General features: G+C 39.6%; 1 protein-coding gene across 2 annotated transcripts in view; it reads left to right on the top strand.

Moving 5' to 3' along the window:
- CSF1R (colony stimulating factor 1 receptor) overlaps nt 1-26,455 on the top strand; it is a 42,846-nt gene that overhangs the window by 7,799 nt on the left and 8,592 nt on the right. For both annotated transcript variants that reach the window (XR_014025488.1, XM_081320435.1), the window contains exons 2-15: nt 5,998-6,249; nt 7,764-8,039; nt 8,552-8,694; nt 9,514-9,679; nt 11,373-11,553; nt 12,952-13,067; nt 13,833-13,944; nt 16,601-16,791; nt 17,945-18,045; nt 19,166-19,292; nt 22,507-22,611; nt 23,499-23,609; nt 24,100-24,268; nt 24,991-25,073. Coding sequence is in view for 1 of the 2 variants with exons in the window: in XM_081320435.1 (XP_081176561.1) it covers nt 5,998-6,249; nt 7,764-8,039; nt 8,552-8,694; nt 9,514-9,679; nt 11,373-11,553; nt 12,952-13,067; nt 13,833-13,944; nt 16,601-16,791; nt 17,945-18,045; nt 19,166-19,292; nt 22,507-22,611; nt 23,499-23,609; nt 24,100-24,268; nt 24,991-25,073 (2,133 nt within the window). In the remaining variant the exon portion in view is untranslated. The remainder of the gene's footprint in view (nt 1-5,997; nt 6,250-7,763; nt 8,040-8,551; nt 8,695-9,513; nt 9,680-11,372; nt 11,554-12,951; nt 13,068-13,832; nt 13,945-16,600; nt 16,792-17,944; nt 18,046-19,165; nt 19,293-22,506; nt 22,612-23,498; nt 23,610-24,099; nt 24,269-24,990; nt 25,074-26,455) is intronic.

The raw sequence follows: 26,455 nt of genomic DNA, 5'->3' as shown, positions 1-26,455 counted from the left end.
GTCACAGGGCAGAGGATGTTGATTTATTCTGCAGAGCATCCAAAGGTAAGAATTTTTTTACTGTTCCATCACTGGAAGTTTTTAAGAAAAGACTGGGCAGCCATATGTCCAGGGCAGTAGGAGAATTCTTGCACTGGGGAGGCAGTTGGATTACACCTCCAAGATCCCTTCCAATGCTATGATTCTATGTTGCTTTCAGCAGGCTGAAGAGCAAACAAAAGCTGAAAACAGAGAAGTGTTACTTGCAAACGGGTTGTGATGGGAGCTCCCCGATACTCCCATATTACACCCCTCCTGCGTGAGCTGCATTGGCTACCAGTTGCCCTCCGGGTGAGATTTAAGGTGCTGGTACTTACCTTTAAAGCCCTACATGGCTTAGGTCCGGGATACTTGCAGAACCATCTGCTGCCGGGAACAAATTCCCATCGTCCAGTACGCTCACACAGAGAAGGCCTCCTCAGGGTACCGTCAGCTAGGCAATGTCGGCTGGCGACCCCCAGGGGGAGGGCCTTCTCTGTGGGAGCGCCAACCCTATGGAATCAGCTCCCCCCTGAGCTTCGGATGGCCCAAAACCTCCAATCCTTTCGCCGCGGCCTCAAAACACACCTGTTCCACCAGGCTGACCTAGACTGACAGGCATTTTAATTAATTTATATTTAGTATTTTTAATTCATTTTTTAAATTCTCTAATTTTAATTTACTGCACTGATGTTCTCAATTTCATTTTTATCTTGATTTCTGTACTTATTATATGTTTTGTTGTTAGCCGCCCTGAGTCCTTCGGGAGATAGGGCGGGATATAAATCCCATCAATAAATAAATAAATAAATAAACACATTTAATTAATATTCCAACTCAGATACCAACCAAGCATAATCAGTTAGCCATATAAAGCAGAATAGTAGAATAACAGAGTTGGGAAGGGATCTTGGAGGTCTTCTAGTCCAACCCCCTGCTCAAGCAGAAAACCCTGTACCATTTCAAACAAATGGTTGTCCAATCTCTTCTTTAAAATCTCCAGTGTTGGAGCACCCACAACTTCTGGAGGCAAGTTGTTCCATTGATTAATTATTCTAACTATCAGGAAATTTATCCTTAGTTCTAGGTTGGTTTTTTCCTTGATTAGTTTCCATCTGTTACTTTTGGTCCTACCTTCAGGTACTTTAGAAAACAGGTTGACCCCCTCTTCTATATTGGCAGCCTCTTAGATATTGGAAGACTGCTATCACATCAGCCCTAGTCCTTCTCTTTGTTAGACTAGACATTCCAGCAACCATTCATCATATGTTTTAGCCTCCAGTCCCCTAATCATCTTTGTTGCTCTTCTCTGCACTCTTTCTAGAGTCTCAACATCTTTTTTACATCAGGGTAACCAAAACTGGACATTTTCGCTCTACCTAGAACTATCAGAAAGGGTATTTTTTATTTAATTTTCTTTTCATTTTATAGGTCATCAAATAGTACAGTTAACATTGGTCTGGTTCTAGCAAGACACAAACAGATAAAGGAGTTGTAACATTCACATTAATATATGTTTTCTCCAAGACAGGGGGCATGATTGTGTTCTAGTTATCACTGCTCCAAAAGCTGCCTCACCCAAGTCTACATCCTGTTTCAGAAACACCAAAGTATTTCTTTATTAATCCATCAGCATATTAATCTTTATTAATCCATCAGCATATTTCAGCAAGCTCAATCAATAGGCCAGCTAGCTGCACAGTTTCATCTCAATCCATTGAGTTCACTGGGATTGGTTCAACCTTTAAGCGAGAACAGCAGCCATGGATAGCAGCCATGACACTCTGAGAAGGTTTTTTTTTTTTTGCAGAACTTAAACTAGGGAATTTTGATGTCCTCTTTGACACTATGTGAATCAGAGCTTACACATTGGTCGATGCTTAGGCTTAATCATATGTATATATGTATATATATATATATATATATATATATATATATATATATATATATATATATATATATATATATATATATATATATATATATATATATATATATATATATATATATATATATATGTGTGTGTGTGTGTGTGTGTGTGTGTGTGTGTGTGTGTGTGTGTATACACACATAAATAACAAAAAGTTCCAACTGTTTAAAAAAGGTTATAAAAACATAAAAAGGAAACATCACAAACTAAGAGCTGAAATCTAAGGGGAGTCCTCCCTGAAGTATTAGCAGAATTCACTTCAGGGGGCTGCCATCCCACCCCACTTGCTCCCCCAGTCAAATACTAAAAAGCAGAAGTGAAAGAACAGCAAAACTGAAGAGCTAAAGTGGGGAGGGGAGGATGAGGCAGGGAAGACAACCACAGAAGAGGGACAGAGACCACCAGTCTCAATGTGTTTCCTCTGTTGCTGAAAGGGACTATAAAGTTTGTCTTCTCTGATGCCTTCCTCAGCAGATCTGACTCACAGAAATATTTCTCACTTCCCCATCTTTCCCTTATAAATATATGTGGCAGTCAAAAGAAATCACTGATGTTGCAAAAAAAAAAAAGAAGGTTGGAGGAGAGAATAGTCTTATGGCTCTTCTAAAACTTGAAGCCTTTTTTTTTCTTTTGTTTCCTCCGTGAAAGTCATTAAAGGCTGTCGTTGATCTTTTGGAATCTGATATTTTGTTTCCTTCTTAATGCTCCATACATAATTCCAATTTTCCTTTCTTTATCTTTTCATGGGACATTGTTCCTTAAGACAATGTTTTTCAAACTTGGCCACTATAAGATACGTGGATTTCAACTTGCAGAATTCCCCTGTCCAGCCCACCCCCCAGAACATGGAAGACAGGTCTCTGGAGCCAGAAAGGTTGAGGGGAGGGGACTGCTTTGCAGCACTCTCTGAGGGTTTACCCCCAACAATCTGGGTCCTCATTTTACCAATCTTGGAAGGACAGAAGGCTGAGTCAACCTTGAGCCGCTCAGGATCAAACTTGTGACTGTGAGCAGAGTTTGCCTGAAATACTGCATTCTAACCACTGTGTCACCATGGCATCTTCATCATCATCATCACCACCACCACCATAATATTAAGAACTATTTTTTTTCTTGATTCCCCACTGATCCATCTCTCACTATCAAGCAAGTGAAATCTGTTCAGCTTTTGACCAGGGTTATCCTAGAGTTGTCGTCTAGTCCCCTAGTCCTGGGTAGTAGGGATAGCCAGACCTACAAAGGGAAAGGGCCGGTATAGCCATCAGTTATAAGTCTCTCACCCTTTGCCTGCCCAAATTAGCATGTGCATCATCTCTTTGTCCCTATTTTGAACACCAGGGCAAATGGCAAGACTTAGATAAGGGGGAGGGTCTTCACAGACTGTCCCTGCGTCTGTTTCTCACTGGCCTGTAAATCTGTAAAGGAGTCTCTGTGCTTGAGAAATAAAGGGAACTTCCTGTTTCTTTCTTGCTCTTTCTTAATTTTGCATTGGAGTGTTCTGTTTACTTCTAAAATATTCTTTCAAAACAAATATGTTTATTTCATGCGTATTCATGAGCTTAATCTAGCTGCCAATAAATGTAGAGAAATAAAGTAGGCAATTAGGACTTGTATTTCTTTTTTATGGATTATCTCTATATACATTTGGCCAACAACTTCAAGCAGCCAAGATACCTGTGCACAAAATTATGTGCACCAGACACTTTTTATCTTTGAAAGATTAGGAACATAAAGCCCTTTTTCAGAAATTTTTGAGCTTTGCCAAGTTATTGAAATACAAAGATTCTCTGGACACAGGGAGCGTTTAGGAAGCCCAAACAGAGAAAGTCTGCACACGTATGAGAAATGTGAAAGATTTTTTTTAAAAAAAAAAATCCATTCAGAACCATAGGCTCCATCTATATGTCTGAAACAATGTTCTCTTTAAGAATGTAGGCTAACACAGAGACACCACTCAGACCACCAGAGCAAAATTCGCAATTTAAGAAGGCTGCTGAAAGTAATGAAGTTATTTCAAACTTAGTTGTTTCCTTTCTGATGTCTCTGCCTTCATGAAACGAACACAACTGTTCAAAAAAGCCTGAATTTGGACCAGATATATCCAAAATATATGAGCAGAAATCCCAAATGGGAACACACCAAAAAAATTATCCCAGCAAAGAAAACCCTCTGTTTCACTGTAAAACTGCAAAAGCAAATTATATCTGAGAGCATTCTGTCTCCAAAGAGACCAGCTGGCTGGCCAGGGCTCCAGAGAGGTCAATGGGGGAACAGAGAGGGATCTTCTCTTACTGGAAAGGGAAATGGCCCAAGTGGCAGGAAAAGGCTGGAGACGAAGGTGAGTTTCACCCCAAAGGGAGAGAAACATTGTGTTCTAGGAAAAAGAAGGGGGTACCTCAAAGAAGGGTGATTGCCAGAACCCCTAAAGATAAGGCTTTTCTGAACTCAGTTTGACTGGCCAGGAGAAAATTCCTCCAACATTCAAAAATAAAGATTTCTTTGTTGATCTCTTGGATGAAAAGGGCAGATGAAAAAGAAGAACAAAAGTGGAGGCTAGACACTGCAGAGGCTGTACAGGTCCTCGACTTACAACCATTTACGTAGTGACCGTTTGACGTTACAGTGGCACCGAAAAGTGACAACTGGTCCTCACACTTATGAATTTCACCTCATCCCTATGGTAACATGATCAGAAGTCAGCTGCTTGGTGACGGCGTGTATTTACTACAGTTGCAGCTTTTCGTGGTTACATGGTTGTCATTTGCAACCTTGTCAGCCAGCTTCGACAAGCAAACTCAAAGGAGGAAGTTGGATTCACTGAATGACCTTGTGTGGTTTATATGACAACTTCAGTGATTCACCAGTAGCCCTAGTGGTGCAGTGGTTAGAATGCAGTATTGAAGGCTAACTCTGCCCACTGCCAGGAGTTCGATCCTGGCCAGTCAAGCTTGACTCAGCCTTCCATCCTTCCCAGGTCGGTAAAATGAGGATCCAGATTGTTGGGGGCAATATGTGTGACATTGGTAAACTGCTCAGAGAGTGAGGTAGCGCTATGGAGAGAGAGCTATTGCTATTGCTGATTGTCATTTGCAACCTTATCAGCCAGCTTCAACTAGCAAACTCAAAGGGAGTAGCTGACTTTGCTTAATGACCTTGTGTGATTTACTTAGCAACTGCAGTGATTCACTTAATAACCATGGCAAAAAACGGTTGTAAAATTGGGTTTGACTCAATTAGCAACTGACTTGCGTAGCCATGGAAGTTCTGGTCCCAATTGTAGTTGTAGGTCGAGGACTACTTTGAATAAAATGCACTCTGAATGATGAAGTGACACTTGCTTTGCACCCACTGAATTCTCTCCAGTTTACTGAGTGTTAGTTATGCATGGCAAAAAAGGACATACAGTTGATTTTTCATTGTGGGATTAAGAAAAGGAAGAGAGAAACTGGACTGTAGAACTGAATAGGATATCATGGTTGGTTATGTAACTGTGACCAAAAGGCATGAGATTGTGGGTCCATCCACTGGAAGAATACCAAAAATAACCATGGCTTTCTTTGGTAAAAGATTAAGGCCAGCTGGGGCCCAGCAACCATGAGCAGACAATGTTATTTTGTGATTCCCTCTGTCTTTAATTTCAAACCAGAACTGCTATGAGAGAACTTACGAAGGATAGTGAGTTGATGTAAAGTGCAGAAGTGAAGTCTTGTGGCCCAGAGATTCAGACAGCCCTGATCCTTTTAGCCTTTTGTAAGACTCTGAAGATCTGGCTTTACCCAGATCTTTACAAGCTTGGTTGTTAATGTCATTTCAGGATTAGATGATTTACCTAGGGAATTATGGTGTGTTGTTTTTAACTTTTTTTTAATCTTTGTTTGCTACCCAGAATCACTATTGTGAGAAGGGCAGCCAAATTGTGTGTGTGTGTGTCTCTATGTGAGTACAAAGCAACAGCATTCCAGCCATCCTGACTCACTTTTTAAAAAAATGTTTCTCAGAATGAAGAATTGGAAGATAACAAAAAATAATATTCTTTTTCCTCATTTTAGGCCTAGCTTCTCCCACCATCTACCCTAATCTTGATATTCTGAGTGTGGAGCTAGAAGACTCAGTCAAATTATTTTGCTCAGGGAATTTCCCTGTTGAGTGGATCGGTATCCAGAATGGGTCCACCGTGATCGTGTACGACAATGGCACCCTCTACTTGCCAAATGCTAGTTGCAGCCACATGGGAAGCTACCAGTGTGCTTATATCAACAAGCCAGAAGAGGGGATTAGAACTATATATCTGGCTGTGACAGGTAACCAGATTTCTCCTTATTATCTGTCATATTCTTTGAAAATAAATCATTGCACATGCATAAGTAAACAGTGACTGAGAATTAGGGGAGTAGATGGATTATGTTCCCCATACCTCCATTGTCAGCTGTCAGTGTTTTAACAGAGGATGGAGGGGGTTGTAAAGTGTGGAGTGTTAAGCCTGCTGTGGATATATTAGCGTCTTCCTCCATCAGGGGGCAAAGACAATTGGTGAAGCATGAAAAACTTAGGCCAGCAGGATTAGAAGCTGACCCCCTTTTTGAGTAATTTTTTCAGTAAGGCTTAACTATACCAATATTTTTTCACATTTGAAACAAAGCAATCATGGGGAAACCCTGCTGCAAATTTGTCCAGTTCCACCATGAGAAATTAGCTCATTTGGATGACTCATAGAATGGAATCTCTTCAAGCAAAAAGAGCCAGTTGTTAATTCAGATGACTACAATCCTAGGAGATTATCAACTCTTGGCCAGATTGTGTCCCTAGGAGAATATATGTACCTGCCATTTGGGAGTCTTTTTTTGATTCACAACTGGAATATCTGAAGGATGAGGTTGCCAAGCAAATCATCCTTGGGAAAATATACAGCACTGATGTATTTTTAAGAGTCAAAACTGACTTGATGGCGTATAATAAATGAGTCTGTATTCACAGCTTCTGCTGGGTGAGCAAATGGTGGGCACGGCCAAAATATTTGCCCTTGAAGACCACACAGAAACGTGAGCTGCTTCAAAATGCATTACTGCTACATTGCACTACTGCTTTGAAGCTGTTACCTGTGCATTTCTGAGCATGGTTGAAGGTGCTAGTTATCACATATAAAGCCCTGTAAGTCTTGGAGCCTGGGACCAATTTAGGGCCTATTTATTCAGTGAGGGAGACAGAGACCTGCTGAAGATCCTTTCCTACCATGAGGCACAATGAGAGGAACGACCTGCCCTCCTGAGGCAAGACTGACTTTACAGATATTAGTGGAGTCAACACCAAGCTACTTGATATCGATTAGGTACTATACAGTGTGCATTGTTATTATTTTTGTGAATGAAGGCAATTATACTTATCCCAGGATAATGTTGCAGGATCCAATCTGGATCACCAGAACGTGAGAGATGAGTTCCCTGAGAATGAGCTCCAGCAAGAGTCCATAACCTCAGAAGGCTAAACCTCTGGTCCCGGTGACTGGCCCAGAGTGGATCCTGTTATTACTTCTATTATAATTAATATCTGTACATTGTCTAGAGTGTATGCTGGGTTGAGGCAAAAGATGTATTTCATAAACAAAGATATATCTGATACACCCCCCTACACACACACACACAGTGAGAGAGAGAGAGAGAGGCATACCAGAGGCCTCTACTGACAGAGAATACCTGAGCTCAGAGATTTTGCTCTCACCACCAAGTCAGCGGCAGACAACCTTATTTTAGATTGCTTCCAGCTGTTTTTCTAGGCATGCCAAGCTACCATATGGATTCATAACGTATTTCTTCTACAGATCCTGACTCTGTGTGGTGTGGCCTTCAGAATGCATATTATTCTGTGGAAAAGGGCAGGGATGCCTTGCTTCCATGCCTGATTGCCGACCCAACATTCACAGGCAACATGACCCTCCTTAAAGAGTATTCTCCAGTGGATTCAGAAGTCTCATTCAGACCTAAGGAAGGAATATGGATTCACAAAGTAGAGCTGAGTGATAAAGGGTCCTATGAGTGTAAAGCCCAGGTTCAAGGAGAGTGGGTGATTTCGCCCAGAATTACCCTTTCTATTTATGGTAGGTTGAAACTGCTCTTTTGTAACTACTTGAACATGTGTTTACAAGCCTTTTGGGACAGGTGTTCTGGCAGCAATTAGAAAAAGTGCTCCAGTGCATGTTGTTCGTTTTTTCAACATGGAGAGGTTGATTCCAAATTTTATCTATTCATTCTGCTGTGCAATGCTGGATCAATATCAATCAACAAAGAACAATTGTCCATATTGGCAGGGCAATGAATAGCTGCTTCAGTACATTGGTTGTCCTTTACTGTCATTGCCAAACTGGCTTGAAATAATTTAGGTTGAAATGGGAACACACAAACGAAAAACTGGGATAACTTCTCAATCCATTGTGTCAAAAGGTTGCTGGAAAAGATGCTGAAAAGCTTAAAACAGAAGCTTAACACAATGCAATGTCATTAGGCAGAAATAGCAAAGGGAAGTGTAAAAAAGATGAAGACATTAGGTTTCTTTTACTGACAAGCCTTTCTAGCTCAGTGTGTATTTAACAGGCTTTTCTGACTTTTTCAGACAACCTTCAGCCTTTAACAGTTACTATTGAAGCAAAAATGGACCAAGTGCGGATACAAGGAGAACCTTTCAACATTTCCTGCATTGTACAATATCACTCTTCTGCATATGATGCCAAATGGATCTATCCCCCTACTGCAAACGTAAGCCATTTCTAAGGGTTTTTAATGTGAGCCTTAGCTTGTGTTGACTGTCTTGCATGACCTCAGAGATTCTTGTGGCTTATTTAAGCCCGTTCATGCAAGGACTTAGACCTGTCTTCCAGAGCTGTTGAACGACAATGTCTACCATCCCTAACCAGCAAGTCATTCATGAGTATCTGAAGATCTAATATGTGCTGCAATGTCACAATGAAAACTCTGCCCCTTAGATATTTGGGTGCAATATTGTGACAACAACTAGAAAATGGCAGAGTTTGCAAAATGACACATGTGTCATCATTTTGGCAACATCATGGCTAGGTCCAGGCATCATGAGGTTATTGGCTGGCTCAGGTGATGGGAGTTGTAGTCTTGAGGCAATCAAATTGAAGAAAGCTGCTTCAACTGTATGTTGTACATTAAACTTGCAGATCTCCAGATTGATTTGCTTTAGCATCCTAATCATTTAATCCAGGTTGTTTTTTTAACAATTTCTTTGTGTCTTGAATCTTGCTTTCTACATACTTTAATTAGCTTGTAAAACAATTTATACTTAAGTATATTTTTATATTTAACTAATACAGATGTGAAACCATTATTTCGTAGCCTGTTGTTTAGGAACTAGCATAATATGAAATATATCTGAAGCACTAATTAACATAAACAATTGGGGTTAACAAAATATAAGTGGAGGACCAGTGGTTTCTCAGCCCTATTCAAGGAAAAGCCCTACAGTCTGGAACAGGTTTAATTGAAAATAATGGGGACAAAGAGCTCCTATCTCCAAATCAGCACAATAAAATCTGCCTTTTCTTACTACAGGTCAGCAAGAATACAATAGAACTCGATACTGGATTAGCTAAGTCATACGCAACTGATTTTACCCTAATCATTCCAGCAGTGCAGTTACAAGACAGTGGAAAATATACTTGTGTTGGGGAAATTTTACAAACAGTTGTAAATGCTTCGGTTACTCTCCAGGTATTAGGTAGGTGAAATTATAAGGAAAACCTTCTTCCTCTCACCAATAAAAATAGGTTTTGTGTATCCAAAACACCATTCCAGTTTTCATTCTGTTTCTGTGGAGTTTTTATATTGTGTTAGCTGACTGCAGGGTTTTTATGAACAGAAATATGGAAAATCAGTTAAATCAATCAGAAATGAATAAACACAGTGCATGAGAATAGAACAGAACAGAACAGAATAGAGTAGAATAGAATAGAGCTGGAAGGGACCTTGGAGGTCTTCTAATCCAGCCCCTTGCTCAAGCAGAAGTTCCTCCTTAATTCCAGGTTGCTTCTCTCTTTGATCAGTTTCCAACCATTATTTCTTGTCTTGCCCTCTGATGCTTTGGAGAATAATTTGACCCATCTTCTTTGTGGCAGCCCCTCAAATACTGGAATACTGCTATCATGTCACCCCTATTTCCTCTTTTCTTTAAACTAGCCAAACCCAAGTCCTGCAGTCATTTTCCAGAGAAGAATTATCAAACAGTATATGAAAAGAATGATCAAACATGCATGAGAAGAATTATCAAAGATTGTCTACCATTTAGTATCCTAGTCTCTCAGTAAGGAAGTTACATGATAAAGACAGAAATTCTTAATATTTTCTAAAATACCAATATGTTATATAAGAATCTTTCTTTATGATTCAGGAAAAATATACAGCTATAAAATATCAAAATTCCCAGGTACTTTGGATTAATTAGTATAACTACTACAAAGTTTTCAGATGAAATGTAGCATTGCTTTCTACTCTCTTTTAAAATTCAAGATAGAATACAATTTCTAATACTTTCAAAAATGGATGTTTTAAGGACATAGATATTTTGTTTTCCCACATACCACATTTCCATTAATCATTCCAGCATTTTGAATGACAAGTTTCTGGGGTGATTCAACTACTTTGCTCCTATCGAATTTTGTCCATAAAGTCCAGTATCGGTGGATAAGTCCAATACATTTATGACCAATTTTTCTGCCTTCCAGATACACCTAAAAGAAATCAAAAGCTTAGACATTCCCATCCCAACTCCAGAAACATGAAATTAGTATTGTGTCCTGGTCCTTTCATCAGTTCATGTTCATGTTTGCTTCTTTCATAAGCCCATCAATTGTCTGTCTACTGGATTTTGTAAATCACTTTCAGGGTTAAAGATCAGATCAGAATTCTTTAAATCAGCTTTCCCGAACAGGGTGCCTTCCAGCTGTAGTGGCCCAATCATTCACATGGGATTGTGGAAATAATAATCCAATGTATTTCAAAGCCACCAGAATGGAGACAATGAATTGAATGAAGTCCTTCCTGTGGGATTTTTAAATTCTGCATACAAAAGCAACTATTTGCTGTGGCAGGTAATGAACGATGGGCATGCAATTTGTGCATCATGTAGCATTATGGCTGCTCCTTGTGAATATGGGTTTGGTCTACCCTTCAAAATGACCCTCTGCAATCAAAACAGGCTCATTGGTCATTCCTGAGTAGCTGAAAGGCAGGAACAGCTTTAAGTACTTTATTTTTGCTTTGGAATGTGCTGTTTTTCTGCTGGACTCCTCGGTGGTTATTATCCTCATTATCCATGTGATGAACAACTCTACTAAGAATAAAGCTATTTTCCTCAAGGAAATAGCTTTCTCCCTTCACTTCCCTAGAGATTAACATCCTACTTTGCTTTTCAGAGAAAGGATATCTGCGTTTGTCCACATTACAGAACAGAATTCAGGAGACAAACATGCATCAGAACCTGAACCTTCAAGTGCTCATTGACGCTTATCCTAGACCTTTAACGTATAGATGGATACATTTACACCCATCAGGAAAGTCCACAAACATTGGCCGTATGATTTTTGGTCATCTAAGGTAAAGGCTATGTGACATTTTCCTTTCCTTTAGAGTTGTTTTTTCCCCCAAATCACAGCTTTGGTTCCAGTCCTAATTTTCAGGGAGAGGAAGACTGTCCTATGAGGTTTCCCCATATAATTTCAGCAAAGCCAGCATTTTGTTTTATTGAGTCTTTTCCTGAGAAGATCAGAGATAGATGTTAGACACACCAGAGCCTTTTAGAGCAGAATTGGAGAAAAGGCAGAAACTTGCACATATACCCACCCAAGGAATTTCCCTAACTGGTCCAAGAAGAATTTTAATTTGGACTTCCCCATACTGATGCATGACTTTATGAAAAATCTCAGACATCTAAAACCCATTGAGTCTGTTTATCTTCAAATTTCATGTGATTTGCTGTTTAAAGTTGGTCCACTAATGCATGAACTGGAATGAGCAGATCACAATAATGCATTAAATTACCCCAGTTTAGGAGATGCTTCAAGGGTCAGTCTTGTCTTCTCTGCTTTTTTGCATCTATGTTAAGCCCTGGGAGAGGTAATTCTATGGTTCATTTTGTGGTATCATGCTCATGTGATAATACACAATTGTACATCACTAGCCCCATGAAGAGATGCTATCTATTTCTTTTCCTGGTGCTAGGAAGTTGTCAGGGAGAGAATAAACTGAAGCTGAGTCCTCCCATGTCACCATCCTCTGTCATCACCAAAGGTATTCCTTGATGGTCAAACACTACCCACCAGAAAGCAGGTTTGCAAATTGGGGGTCCTTTTTAACTCAAGGTTCTTGTTGAATAAGCAAATGGAAACTATCCCTACTATGCTCAACTCTGTTTGATGCACCAAGTGTGCTTATCTGGGTTAGGAGGACTTAGCTACTCATGCTGTCATTACCATCTATTTTGACCAAGGCAATCCACTTATACAGAAGAGTGCCCTTAAAGAATATTTAGAAACTACAGCTGGTTCAAAATGTAGTGGCCTGCATAGTTTCAGCTTCAAGACTGGAAGCACATAACATCAGTTTCGCAGTCCCTGCATTGTTTGCCATTTGGTTTTCTTGAATAATTAAAGTACTGGTTTTAAACTACAAATGTTATCCCTGGCTTGCCAGATACTCCCAGGACTTACTTCTCCAGCCAGCTTTGACTCTACCAGTTAGATCTAACCAGGAAGAAGCTGCTGCAAGTTTCAATATAGTGTGCCCTGAATTGAATAGTAGCAGATGAGAAGGTTGTTTTTTTTTAACTGTCTTAGACATAATTTGAAGGATGTTTTTTTTCTTTCCTATTTCTGTTCAATGTATTTTTGAAAGCTAGCTGACCACAAAATAAAACTCCCAAAATATGTCATCTGTCACTGCATTACAATTGCTTCTTAACATTTTTACATGCATATCTGCTCTCTCTTTTGACAGACACATCAATACGCTCAGGCTGAATTTGATGGGGGAAAGAAACAGTGGCGAATATATATTTTTTGCAGACAATGGGGAAGCCAATGCATCCATTCATTTTTACATCTCTGTGAAAAGTATGTTCTGCACTACTCACTTTTTGTAACGACATGTGGGAATGACCTTGGGAACCAGAGATGCAGCCAAGGAGGTGGATAGATAAGTGTTGAGATAAAAGAGAAGCAGCAGAATGTGGATAGGGCAAGGAGCTCAGAAGGGGTCCTCCCTCATTTCTTGGCTGTAAAGGAGATGGGGGAGGGTAGAGGGAGATTTGAGATGTACAGTAAACTTACAAGTAGTGTAGAAGTAGTTCTTCTGGCCATGCTACCTGTCTGGTGTTTCTGGAAAGGCTGACATTTTCCAATCTAGAGTGCTAGGAAACTCAAAAGCTACACCAAAGTCTTTCTAAAGGAAATCCAGTTACCCTTAAAACCAAACATATCCATGGTTGCTCTTAACTATATCAGATCTCAGGGTAGGTAAGCAAAAGGAAATTATCTTCTTTTTTGTGGCAAAACAAACGCCAGCTACACTTCTTCCAAAAATTCATATTTTATGACTGTTGATATTGTCCTAGAAGTGATCCTGAGTTCTTATCAGAAGTAACTTTTCCTAGTCATAATTGAGTCAATTCACTCAGATGGAAAAATAATTTGACTTTATGCCCCTGTATAGAAAAGGTGATGGGGAGCTAAGTTGCAAAGAGCATGGTATTAATCTGATTTGCTGCAATTTCCATTTTTCAGTGTGCTACCATTTTTAGTACTGCTAATGAGATTTGGAATGAAGAAAATACGCTACTGTCTGCTGCCTTTAATGGTTCCTTTGTATTTGCTTTTTAGCTAAACCAGAAATTAAAAGGTTGACCGACAATTCCAGTGATCTTCAATGTGAAGTAACTGGCTATCCTCCTCCACATATTCAGTGGTACAAATTTCCCTCCAACATTCATGGGTAAGTAATAGAATCACAGCACAAGCCAATACATTTCTACTTAAAAAGGCTTGCTGTGACTTAGGGGTATAACAGCACTGCAGCTTTCATATACCACCATTTTAATTATGGAACTGATTCATCTCAGTTCTCAACATGTTGACTCTGTAAACTGTTTAGAGAGAGCTGTAAAACACAGAGAAATGGCATATAAGTCCAAATGCTATTGCTATATTTTATAACTATATTGAAGGAACCCCACTGGGCTGATAGTTTTGATTTTGGTTTCTTTAAAAATGCAACTTCCTATAATGCAATTTCTGGAGCAGTTAATTTACACTATTAAAATTATTATTATTATTATTATTATTATTATTATTATTATTATTATTATTGTTATTATTGTTATTATTATTATTATTAATTTTATTTGTATACCGCCCTTCTCCCGAAGGACTCAGGGCGGTGAACAGGGCAGTACATATTAAAAAACAAGATACAAAAATTAAAAACGATTAAACAAAATGCCCATGAATAAGTTAAAACACATTAAAAAGTAGGTTAAAACAGATTAATAAAACCCAACCCCATCCCATCAATTATATTATATTATAGTTGAGGCAATCAATCAGACAAAAGGGTATAGGGAAAATGGGTTTATGAAGTTGAGTGCCATAAGAAACTATTGCTGATTTGCAAATTGTTCTTATTTCTGAATGATTCTCATCCATTTGTTGTTTCTTTTGGGCTGTTATGTTCATTGCACAATTTTGGAATTTGTGACAATTGCTGCTAATTCAAATTAGCAGCAATTATCTAGACCCGTACCAATCGGGTTTCAGGCCCGGGTACAGCACGGAGACGGCATTGGTCGCGCTGGTGAATGATCTCTGGAGGGCTCGGGACAGGGGGCACTCCTCTGTCCTGGTCCTATTAGACCTCTCAGCGGCTTTCGATACCATCGACCATGGTAACTTGCTGCGGCGTCTCGGGGGATTGGGAGTGGGAGGCACGGTTTTGCAGTGGTTCTCCTCCTATCTCCAGGGACGCTCGCAGTCGGTGTTGGCAGGAGGGCAGAGGTCGACCGCGAGGTCTCTCATTTGTGGAGTTCCTCAGGGGTCGGTCCTCTCGCCTCTCCTGTTCAACATCTATATGAAACCGCTGGGTGAGATCATTCGTGGTTTTGGAGTTGGGTATCATCAGTATGCTGATGATACCCAGCTTTTCTTTTCGACCCCAAACCACCCCAGTGATGCCCTCACCGTGATGTCCCGCTGCCTGGAGGCGGTTCGGGTCTGGATGGGGAGGAACAGACTTCAACTCAACCCCGACAAGACCGAGTGGCTTTGCATACCTTCATCCCGGGTTTATTCGGACATTCCACCTCTCGCTATGGGGGGCGAATTATTACCCCCCGTAGATAGGGCTCGCAACTTGGGAGTCCTCCTAGATTCACGGCTCACCCTGGAAGACCATATAGGAGCTGTGACTAGGGGGGCTTTCGCCCAGGTTCGCCTGGTGCACCAGTTGCGGCCCTATCTAAGCCGGGATGATCTATGCACGGTCACTCACGCGCTCGTGACCTCTCGACTAGACTACTGCAACGCTCTCTACATGGGGCTGCCCTTGAGGACCACCCGGAAGCTCCAACTGGCACAGAATGCAGCCGCGAGAGTTGTGTTGGGAGTCTCCCGATACTCCCATGTCACACCTCTGCTCCGTGAGCTGCATTGGCTGCCAGTTGTCTTCCGGGTGAGATTCAAGGTACTAGTTATGGTATTTAAAGCCCTACATGGCAGGGGGCCGGAGTACCTTAGGGAACACCTGCTGCCGGCGTCAACTTCCCTCCGCCCTGTGCGTTCCCACAGAGAGGGACTCCTCAGGGTGCCACCGGTCAGAAAATATAGATTGGTGGCCCCCAGGGGGAGATCTTTCTCTGTGGGTGCCCCAGAGTTATGGAACCAGTTACCGGTTGAGCTCCGGACGGCGCCCGATCTTCGCTCCTTTCGCCGCGATCTGAAAACATACCTGTTCGAACAAGCCGGCCTGGCCTGAGGGTGGGATTGGTGGGGGTTTTTTATTATCATTTTATTGGGGGTTTTATTAATGTATTTATTGTTTTTATGGGCATGTATTTAATTACTTTTTAATTTTTGTAACTTTTTGTTTTTTATTCTTGCCCTGTACACCGCCCTGAGTCCTTCGGGAGAAGGGCGGTATAGAAATATTTAACAAAACAAAAAAAAAATTATCTAAAAAGATAAAGATCAATGGCAGTGAGATCAGGAATGGTAGCACCTAACCCATGTGTTAGACGAGAGGTCCCCAATTCCTAGATTGCAGACCGGTACCAGTCTGTGGCCCATTAGGAACTGGGCAGCACCAGCAAGCAAAGCTTCATCTGTGCATATACAGCATCTATATACTGCACAAAATCACTCCCCCCACCCCCGCCAGGTCCATGGAAAAATTGTTTTCCATAAAACCAGTCCTTGGTGCCCAAAAGGTTCGTGACCTGGACAGTATCTCTGACAAATTAGCTCTTTCCTCTGTTGTTCTCATCATTTGCACAATGGTAAGAAAAACCTTTGATACATCAATTCCTAGAAATTCCAGCAAATAAAATTCTCATGCACCTGGCATACTAATATCTCTGACATTTTTGTTTGTCTATCAGATGTGGTCAATATGGGTTCCTGATTTTGAATGACTCCAGTTCAGAGATCATGAGTGAAATTCCCTTTGGAAGAGTGTCATTGAAGAGTGTCCTTAAGGTGGAGATGGAGGACAGTATGAACTTTTGCTGTTTCGCAGTTAATAGTGCTGGAAATGACTCCCATATCCTTACAATCCTTCGTAAGGTTACTGGTAAGATAAATCAAAACATTCATTTGATTAAAAAATTAGTTTTCCTGAGGCATTTCAGTAATTTCTCAATGTAATTCTAATTATGTGATTTCATCTCCATCTTTTTTTTAAAAAAAATCTATCATTCTTCCATTCACTTAAAGCGAACATTTACTGCAAAAATTTGAGGGGGTTTGAGCAAATTAAACAAGAGTAGTAGATTTATTCAAAAATTCAAATGTACAAAAAAAAATTAAAGGAAAAAAAAAGAATCCAAAAGGAATGGATTTCTAATATTTCAATTCCTATGTTCAGGGTTTTCTTTGTTTTTTGGTAATTTACTGGAACAAAACTATTGGATGTTTTTAGCAATAAATGCACATTTTTCACCTCTAGTTTCTGCTCCCCAGACTAGTTTTTCATCTTTTTATTATGGACTAGTATTTTCAAAACTTGGGGGAAGAGCTATGTGCTGCATGAATATTTATTTCCACCTTCCTCAACTGTTTTGGAAAATACATCTTGCCACCATCACAAATACGTCTTACTACCTTATTTTAAGTTTAAGTTTAAGTTTATTGAATTTACATATTTTATTGCACCAAAAGGAGTAGGAAGTCAATTATTTTCTTTTCTCCCTTGTCGTACACTTTTCTCTCTTCTCTTTTCCTCCCTTATTTTCCCCTTATTTTCATTTTTCTGCATTTTACATTTTGATTAAACTAATAAAAAATACTATAAAAAAGGAAAATACATCTCATCATCCCCATCAATCTGTGAACTATTGTCCAAAATACCTGGATAAATTTTCAGCATAAATTAACTCAATACCATTCATAAAGATACAAAGCACGAAAGGCTGGTATATGACAAATTTAAGAGTCGTTTGATTCATACATCCTGGCAAATGATGATTTGTTCAATTAACCCCAATAGTCTGGGTTAGCACAACACGCTGTGGCAGAAACCAATCAACTGCCTCACAGCTGAGTTTACTTTGCAAACTCAGCAATATTTCAGAGTGCTAGAGAAAAATTGTGGTGCATACTATTGTCATGTTGTGATTATATTTACCCTAGTTTGACAAACTGACCACAGAACCTGCTCCTGTTACTCTCGAGGAGGTTGGAACTCCCTGCAATTGTTCTCTTCCTTCTGCGTTTTGTTTTTCCAGAAAATAAAAATGAAACCCCCAAACTACTTTTTGCGGCCTTTGGAGGGGCAATGGGTTTTCTTCTTCTGTGTATCGTCTTCTTAATCTATAAATATAAGCAGGTAAGCTTTTATATTTAAGTATGGAAGGAAAACTAATGAAAAATATTGCCCAAGAAACCAAAGAAGCTCTGAAACTCAAATGACTGGTGTCATTTGGATATGTTTTGAACCACAGTCTCCATCATCCCCAATGAATATGGAAGCTGGGTGATCATGGGAGTTGCAATTCAGAGAAATAATGTTACTTAGAAAGCACACATATACCAGTAGGCTGAAGAAAAGAGAAAACAGAATTTTTCAATACGTTTCTTTTCACCACCTCCCCAAAAGGGGTAAAGGAAGAAATATATTCTGTGTGAAACTCAATTAAAACAAACAAACCCCTTAAGATTACAATATAGACAGTTATTAGTACAACACCAGAAGTAAAATACATATGGCATGTTTGCGGCAAAACAGGTTTTACCAAAACTGGCTTAATTTCTTTTACATATGGTCCTTGCTTAACAACCACAATTGGCCCTGGAATTTTGGTCATAAGTCAGGGCACTTGTTAAGCAGGTCACATGTGACTTGATTTTCTGACCATTTTTCCCAATGGTCATAAAGTGAGTCACCATAATTCACAAAAATGTCACAAATCACAGTCATGTGACCATGTGACACTGCAAACAGTTGTAAATGGGAGCTTGTTGCTAAGTGCCCAAAATGTGGTCATATGACTGCGGGAGGTAGCATGATATTTTAGGCTGCTGGAAGTGCTTTACAAATCATAAAACACCCTTTGGGAGGCTGTCATAATATCAACCGGTCATTAAGCAACTGGTTGTTAAGCGAGGAGAATCCGTATATTTATTCTGGGAATCTAAAATCAGAGTGAGCGCCTGTTACTCGTCCCAGCTTCTGGCAACATAGCAGTTCGAAAGCACGTAAAAATGCAAGTAGAAGAATAGGGACCACTACGGTGGGAAGGTAACAGCGTTCCGTGCGCCTTTGGCGTCTAGTCATGCCAACCACATGACCACAGAGACATCCTTCGGCTTTGAAACAGAGATGAGCAGCAGCCCCTAGAGTCGGAAACAACTAGCACGCATGTGCGGGGGAACCTCTACCTTTACCTTTTACTAAAATCAAAATATTTTGAAACAACATATGATTCCTAAATAATTTTTCTTCTCAGAAACCAAAATATCAAGTCCACTGGAAGATTATTGAAGCCTGTGAAGGAAACAATTACATCTTTATTGACCCCACCCAGCTTCCTTACAATGAGAAATGGGAATTTCCTAGAAACAACCTGCAATTTGGTGAGACCACCGCTAAATTTTTATCTCTAACCAAAAACTCTTGAATCCAGTTTTCATTCACCCAACTGCCAACGTCATCAGAGTAAGAATAGGAGATCTGGGAGTTTGCCTATATAGCCGGCTGCTTTTGCACCCTGCTCATTGAGCGGGTCATTGGTCTATAAACTTCAATCGGCCGTAGTGTTTCTAAATGTCCTGCATTTCTTAGCGTGTTTGCAGTATCAAAAGTTGTTTTCTTATTCATGGTCGCTCCCCTGGTGAGCGTATACACATCAGGGAGCCGATTACCCAGCCGCAGTTGCTTTGTACCTCACCCCCTACTCTTTTTTGGTCGACCCTGAGCCTCCATCTCAAGACCTAAAGCCAGGCATGTTGTGGATTCATCCTTCCTGGGGATCATTGTTGTGACCATGCCCTCCAAATCGGGATCTAATACAGGACATGTCCCAGAGTCTGACACAGGGCACATTGAAGATTCATCCTTCCTGGGGATCGCTGTTGTTCTGCCTGTAGCAGCATTGTTCAGGTCCTGCAAAGAGCAGGCTCATTGTGCCCATCGTAAGTCATAGCATCGGTCCTCCCATCCCCTGAGTGTCTGATAAGCAGGTAAGAGGTCTATATGACGGTTAATGGAGTTTTTGTCGGATAGCCAGGCCTCCTTGAGCAACCGGCTGCCCTTGGTGTTATCTCGGGCTATGGCCTCAGTGTTGGCAAAATCAAACATATGGTTGTGACTAGCCATATGTGCCCACACCTGTGAGCGTTGTTCTTGTCTCAGCTATGGCCAATTGAAGTTAATAGACCAGTAACCACTTAATGAGCAGGGTGCAAAAGCAGCCGGCTATGTAGGCAAACTCCCGGATCTCCTATTCTTACTCTGACAATGTCGGCAGTTTGGCTGATGAAAGCTAAGTGTTTTGCATATTAAACAGTTTATTTTTCTATCCTGGTGCTCAATTCTTTTCTTTCTAACATGCACACACCCAGGATTCGTATTTTTAGTCTTATTAAGGATATAAATACATACATATATATATATATATAATGTCCAGATTGTATAACCAAAGCTAGGCATAATGGAAAAATAGAAGTGGCTTTTGAAAATCTCACCTTGGCCATATTGACTTACTCACTATTAAGAGACTTGGCTAAAAAATCTTTTCAAGATCATGCTTTCAAGCACATACTCTCACCCACCCATAGAGAGAATTAAAATCCTATTTATTCTGTTGTGTTTCCATATTTGTTATTTATTTATTAAATTGGTGTTCTGCCCATTTCATCCAGAAGCCACTCTGTGAGGTTTGCAAGCATCAAAACCACTAAACGTTCAAAGGGATAAGACAATAAATAACAACAACAATAATAATTTATCATTAAAAGATGGGGAGGAAAAGAGAATTCAAAGAACATGTGAAAGGTGAGGTCTTTTAATCTAATAGCCACCTCCAGATAAGACCCCCTTGTTGGGCCCCAGGCAAACTGGCAAAGCCAAGTCTTTAGGACTTTGTGGAAGGTCAGGAGGATGTGTGAGGATCTCACCTCAGGGATAAGGGGGTCAGGACCCATGGCTGAAAAGGCTCTTCTCCTAGACCCCACCAGCTGAAATTCCTTGGCTGCTGAAGTCTGTTCTGCTGGCACAAGTGGGGCCAGCCAATCCCAGTGGGGTGAGAAAATTATTCGGAGAGCCTGAATCCATAACATGCAGTGCTTTAAATGTGATAACCAATACCTTGAATTGCACCCGGAAGCAAACCAGCAGTCAGTGCAGCTCGTGCAACAGGAGTACAACATGGGCCAACTTAGGCGCCCTAAGAATTGCCTCTGCCACAGCATTCTGCAACTGTTGTGGCTTTCCAATACACTTCAAGGGCAGCCCCATGTAGAGTGCATTTGCAATAGTGCAATTACGTCAATTAACACCCTAAATGACAACAATTTTTTAAAAAATCACTTCTTGAAAGTGCCGAAGGAGGCATTCTGATTCTTCAAAATGTGATTTTTCCCCCCCTATAAATGTGGACAAATCTGATTTTATCTAAAAGTATTTTTGTTCATTTGAAATTGCCTCAGAGCTATAATAAATGCTGAAACCTGAAATCATTTGAAATGTTTTTTTCATTCTTACAAGTCTGCAGAAGATGAATTGTGGCTCCAACTTCTTTTGGGGTGTTTTTAAAAACACAAGAAGCCAAGGTCATGAATATTTATGACAGAAATCTACTTATATGAGGAAAGAGACAGGAAAAAGCTGCCTCTTTCCCCTTCCTTATTTTGATTGGCATTAGAGTCTCTGGTAAAGAAGGTATGCCAAGAAGAAAAAACTGGAATTAAATTGGAAACTCAGAAACTGAAATAATACACTATTGATGTTGTACTTCATATTGCTCAGCCAAATGTTCTGTGTTAAAATTGATGACAGAATACATATAGCAATATATTTCAATATCAGATTATTTTATCAATAAGGGCAAAGGCTGCCATGGAAGAAAAGCAATATTTGTATCAAGTAACAGGATTGAGTCCCAATACTAAAATAATTAAATACCTGGGAAATTACTAATAAAACTACTAAAGGTTAAATTTGACTAAATTTAAAGGTTTTATGATACAGAGTATTTGCTGGGCCTTATATAGAAATTGTTGATGAAATATAACCCAGACACCAAACAAGTTAAAAACTGTATAATCAAATAGTGCAGAATTTTGGTACAATAACTAATAGGCAACAGTGATTAATTCAGTTGAAGAATAATATTAAATTCACATGGGATATTCTAGTTAGAGAAAACTGGTATGTTTAACTTGTTTTAATACTCCTGTACTGATTGCTAAAATGGACCACTCATTTTGTAAAAACCTGATCGAATCATTTCTCCATATTTGGTAGCAATCTTGTAAAGCTCAACAAAATTTGAAGTTCCTTTCCAACCTATTTGTCTATTAAATGTCATTACTGTAAATGGTACTTTCCCATAAAGTATATAGAATTAAATCTTCACCTGTTTTTTTAAATAATTCTATGATGCCTGTAAATGCCTTGTTTATCTACTTTGTGCTTCTCCACCCACTTTTTTATTTTTTCTCTTTTTTCTTTGTCTATTTCTTTACTTTTCCTGATCTTAAATGTGCATCATTAAAACTACTGCATACAAATGCATATTTTTAATATTAATTTTAATAAAAAAATAAAAAGACAATATTTACTTCACAGGAAAAGTCCTTGGAGCTGGAGCTTTTGGGAAGGTGGTTGAAGCTACAGCTTTTGGGCTAGGAAAGGAGGATTCTGTCTTGAAGGTGGCAGTGAAAATGCTGAAATGTAAGTACCAGATCAGACCAGCTCCTAGGAACCAGACAGGCTTTCTTTTTTCTCTCTTGCCCTACCAATTTCAATTTTTTCATATTTACGGGAAAAAATTCTGATTTCTATCTATGGCACTACCCAGTTCAATTCTTTATTTATATTTACTAAGATTTTTCTGTTTTTTTCTATATGTTTTCTCTTCAGCCTTACTCACTGCATTTTTAATGTATATTTACTAAATATACTAAAGTTTCCTTTCTCTTTTTTCATGCACTCTTCTTTTTTATTTTGATTTGTCTTTTAACATATGAATGTTAATCAAAGTTTCCTTTTTGCTAAGAAATGTATAAGTGATTTTGACCTTTTCAACAGATGATTACACTCTTATTGCCTTAAATATTTTACAACACCCTTTTGGTCCACATCTTTCTTAATCTTCAAATCCATAAATCATCAATTCATTTTTCCTCTTTCAGTAAATATATAAGGTTTTCAGTCTTTCAAAAAAAACCCACCATTTTTCTTGTTTGTTCTCTGAGCAAATAGATTATTCTTGCCATTTCTGCAAGTTCTGACGCTTTCACAATCCATTCCTCCACCGTGGGAATCTCATTTTTCTCCCATTGTTTGACCCACCCACTTCAATGACTCAGAGAGAGCCACAGAAGAATATTCGGGAAGTATGTATCCCTGTTGTAATGTATGTGGATGCCCACAGTCACACTTTCCCAACCATTACTGTTGCAGAAGTGGGCTTCTACACTAGCTAAGGTTTGCAACTGAGTGATTCTAACCTGGAGCCTTTCCATCATCTGGTGCTTTCATTTTAGGTGTCATGTCTATTTCTTATATCCTGCTCCCATATTTGACTTCAAATTAATTGTTCTCATGTTGGATTTCAGCAACTGCGCATACAGATGAGCAAGAAGCTCTTATGTCTGAGCTGAAAATCATGAGCCATTTGGGTCACCATGAGAATATTGTCAATCTTCTAGGAGCATGTACCCATGGAGGTAATTATTCTTCTCAGCATTTCCTTTCTGGTTCACAGAAATGTGTTTCCTTTCTTTCCTATCATTGGTTGAATTATAGGTTTCCAAGTGAAGATGACAGTCACTAGTTCAATAAAAATTTGTTTAAAAATATCAGATTCCCATCAAACTATAAATGCCACCAATGGTTTAATTCAGGAACTTAAAACATATAACGTACCAGAAATTGAACTCAGCTTGAGAGATCCTTTATTTTTATATTCTCCTTCAGAGCTGTCTGAGTTGAATGAATGAGAGATTAAAAAATAATTCCACCTTCACATTTTGAAGTTGCTAAGGCTGAGAAATACTAGTCTAGTGGATCCTATTCTAAATAAAGGATAGAAGTAGGTGACCCATAGGTCATTCTAACTATGTGATTCTTTCAGTGGACAGCACTTCACTGATCAATGCTGCTGTGTAGGAGAAAAATGATTCTACTTTCAAGTGATGTTTCTTTTCTGTTTTCTAGGCCCTGTCCTTGTAATTACTGAATTTTGTCCATTTGGGGACTTGCTGAATTTCCTGAGAGAAAAAGCTGAGCATCTCATAATTGAGGGTTTAAACCTGGAATCCACTCTTGATAGCATGATGGCCGATTACAAAAACATCTACCTTGGAAAAAAGTACGTCCAAAGAAGGTAATAAGTTAGTCATCAGTGACCTCCACTTATATGGGTTGTAAAACTGTGTTAGCAGTTTGTTAATACAGCTGACATTGAGTGACAGCATATTTAAGTGTACAAAAAGTTGCCCAGAGTCACTTTGGAGAATGAGATGGATGGCATATACATTTAATTAATTAAAATAGCAAGAAATTATTCTGTTGCAATCTCCAGTAGAGACTCCAATTTCTATTTTAAGACAGATATGAGGGTATTCTGAAATTCATCTAAACTCATATGTAAAACCCAAATCTCCTTTTTTTAGATGCTAGAGATCATTGCAACCATAACTGACAAAAATCTCCTGGCCTACACCAGGGGTAGGCAACCTGGGCTCTTTTATGACTCATGGACTTCAACTGGCTCAGGAATTCTAGGGGTTGAAGTCCATGAGTCATAAAAGAGCCCAGGTTGCCTACCCCTGGCCTACACCGTTCCCCAACATTTTAAGTCAAGAAACACATGGAAAGTCTAGCCTAAACTTGATCTATGTACAATTCAGAAAGAGTCCTTTACTTACTCCAGGGATGAGAGAGAAACTCTTGCTTGTTCCTGTATGGGAAACTGGCCTATTCACTTCCTCAGTAGACCTTCTAGAATTAAACCAAAACTTAATAACTATTTGGCAGGATAGATCTGCTCTTAAAACTGATAAAAACTATTAATGTTTTTTCCCTCTTTTGATCTCTTTCATTCAGCGATAGTGGATTTGGATGCCAAAGTGTTGACAGTTACTTGGAAATGAAATCGGTCACCACATCTTTGCCTATGCCAGCACAAGGTAATGCTCAAAGATCACTGCCAAGAGAAAATTTAGCAACATTATTAATATTTTAGCTAAATTGCTGTTTGCTTATTACTATGCATTTCTCTCTTTGGAAAAGTCAGTGCAACCTGGCCTTCTTATCTTCATAATCATTATGTAAGGTAGGCTTAACTGGCTGAAAGTTGTTTCTGGCCAGGATCTAATCAGCCAACCAGAAGTTTAGATGTAAACCCTACACTCCCAATCATACTAATGTCTTCTCACTACAGCTGCCAATGATCCCACTGTCTCCCAATTTTCCCAATATCTTCCTGCTGATGCTATCAATTTTTTATCCAGCCTACTCTCTGATCTTTCTAGGGTCTTCTGGCTACTACTGACACACTTACTGCCAATTTGTCTCCTCATCTTCAGTTCTAAAAGTTTCATGTATTATTTTATTCAGCATGGAACAACAAAAGATTAGATATATTTCAGGGGGAAAAATGTGAATCTACTAAATAGCTTGATATCGTGCCTGTCTCAGTGACCAGAGACCCTCATTTTGGAACTGGGGGCAAAACTTCCTAGTTTAAATCTTAACCATCTCACGATTTATTAGTAAAGGTAAAGGTTCCCCCACACATGCGTGCTAGTCGTTTCTGACTCTAGGGGCCGGTGCTCATCTCCGTTTCAAAGCCGAAGAGCCAGCGCTTGTCCGAGGACGTCTGTGGTCATGTGGCCGGCATGACTAGACACCAAAGGCACACGAAATGCTGTTACCTTCCCACCATAGTGGTCCCTATTTTTCTACTTGCATTTTTACATGCTTTCGAACTGCTAGGTTGGCAGAAGCTGGGACGAGTAACAGGTGCTCACTCTGCTACGCGGCACTCGGGATTCAACCCGCCAAACTGCCGACCTTCTGATCGACAAGCTCAGCGTCCTAACCCACTGAGCCACCGTGTCCCTTTTCATGATTTATTAGCTGAACTCAAAAAAAAATTCTGATTTCCGAATAACTCTTTGTAAAACATAAAGATATTTTATGTAGCTTGTCAAGAGAAAACTCCATATATTTAAATGTATGAAATTCAGCAAAATGCATTTTTAAAATCTGGAAATAAGAAATTAAGTTAAACACTAATTTTATTACAAATTTAGTAATTTAGTTCCCTTAACACTGCAGTCTGCACAAGATCTAATATACTAGGGCTCTACTCTGATGTGACCAGAATAACAGATTTGAAAGGGACCGTGGACGTCTTTTAGTCTAACCCACAGGTCTGCAACCTGCGGCTCCGGAGCTGCATGCGGCTCTTTCAGCCGTCTCCTGCGGCTCCCAGTCCTCTGCCACGTGCAGCCCCCCCAAAAAAAAAGTGGGACTAAAAAAGTTCAACCAATCAATTCATATGTGC

Source organism: Vipera berus, assembly GCF_964194415.1.
Source record: "Vipera berus genome assembly, chromosome: 2".
Taxonomy (NCBI): Eukaryota; Metazoa; Chordata; class Lepidosauria; order Squamata; family Viperidae; genus Vipera; species Vipera berus.
This window is presented reverse-complemented; position numbering and strand designations above follow the sequence as displayed.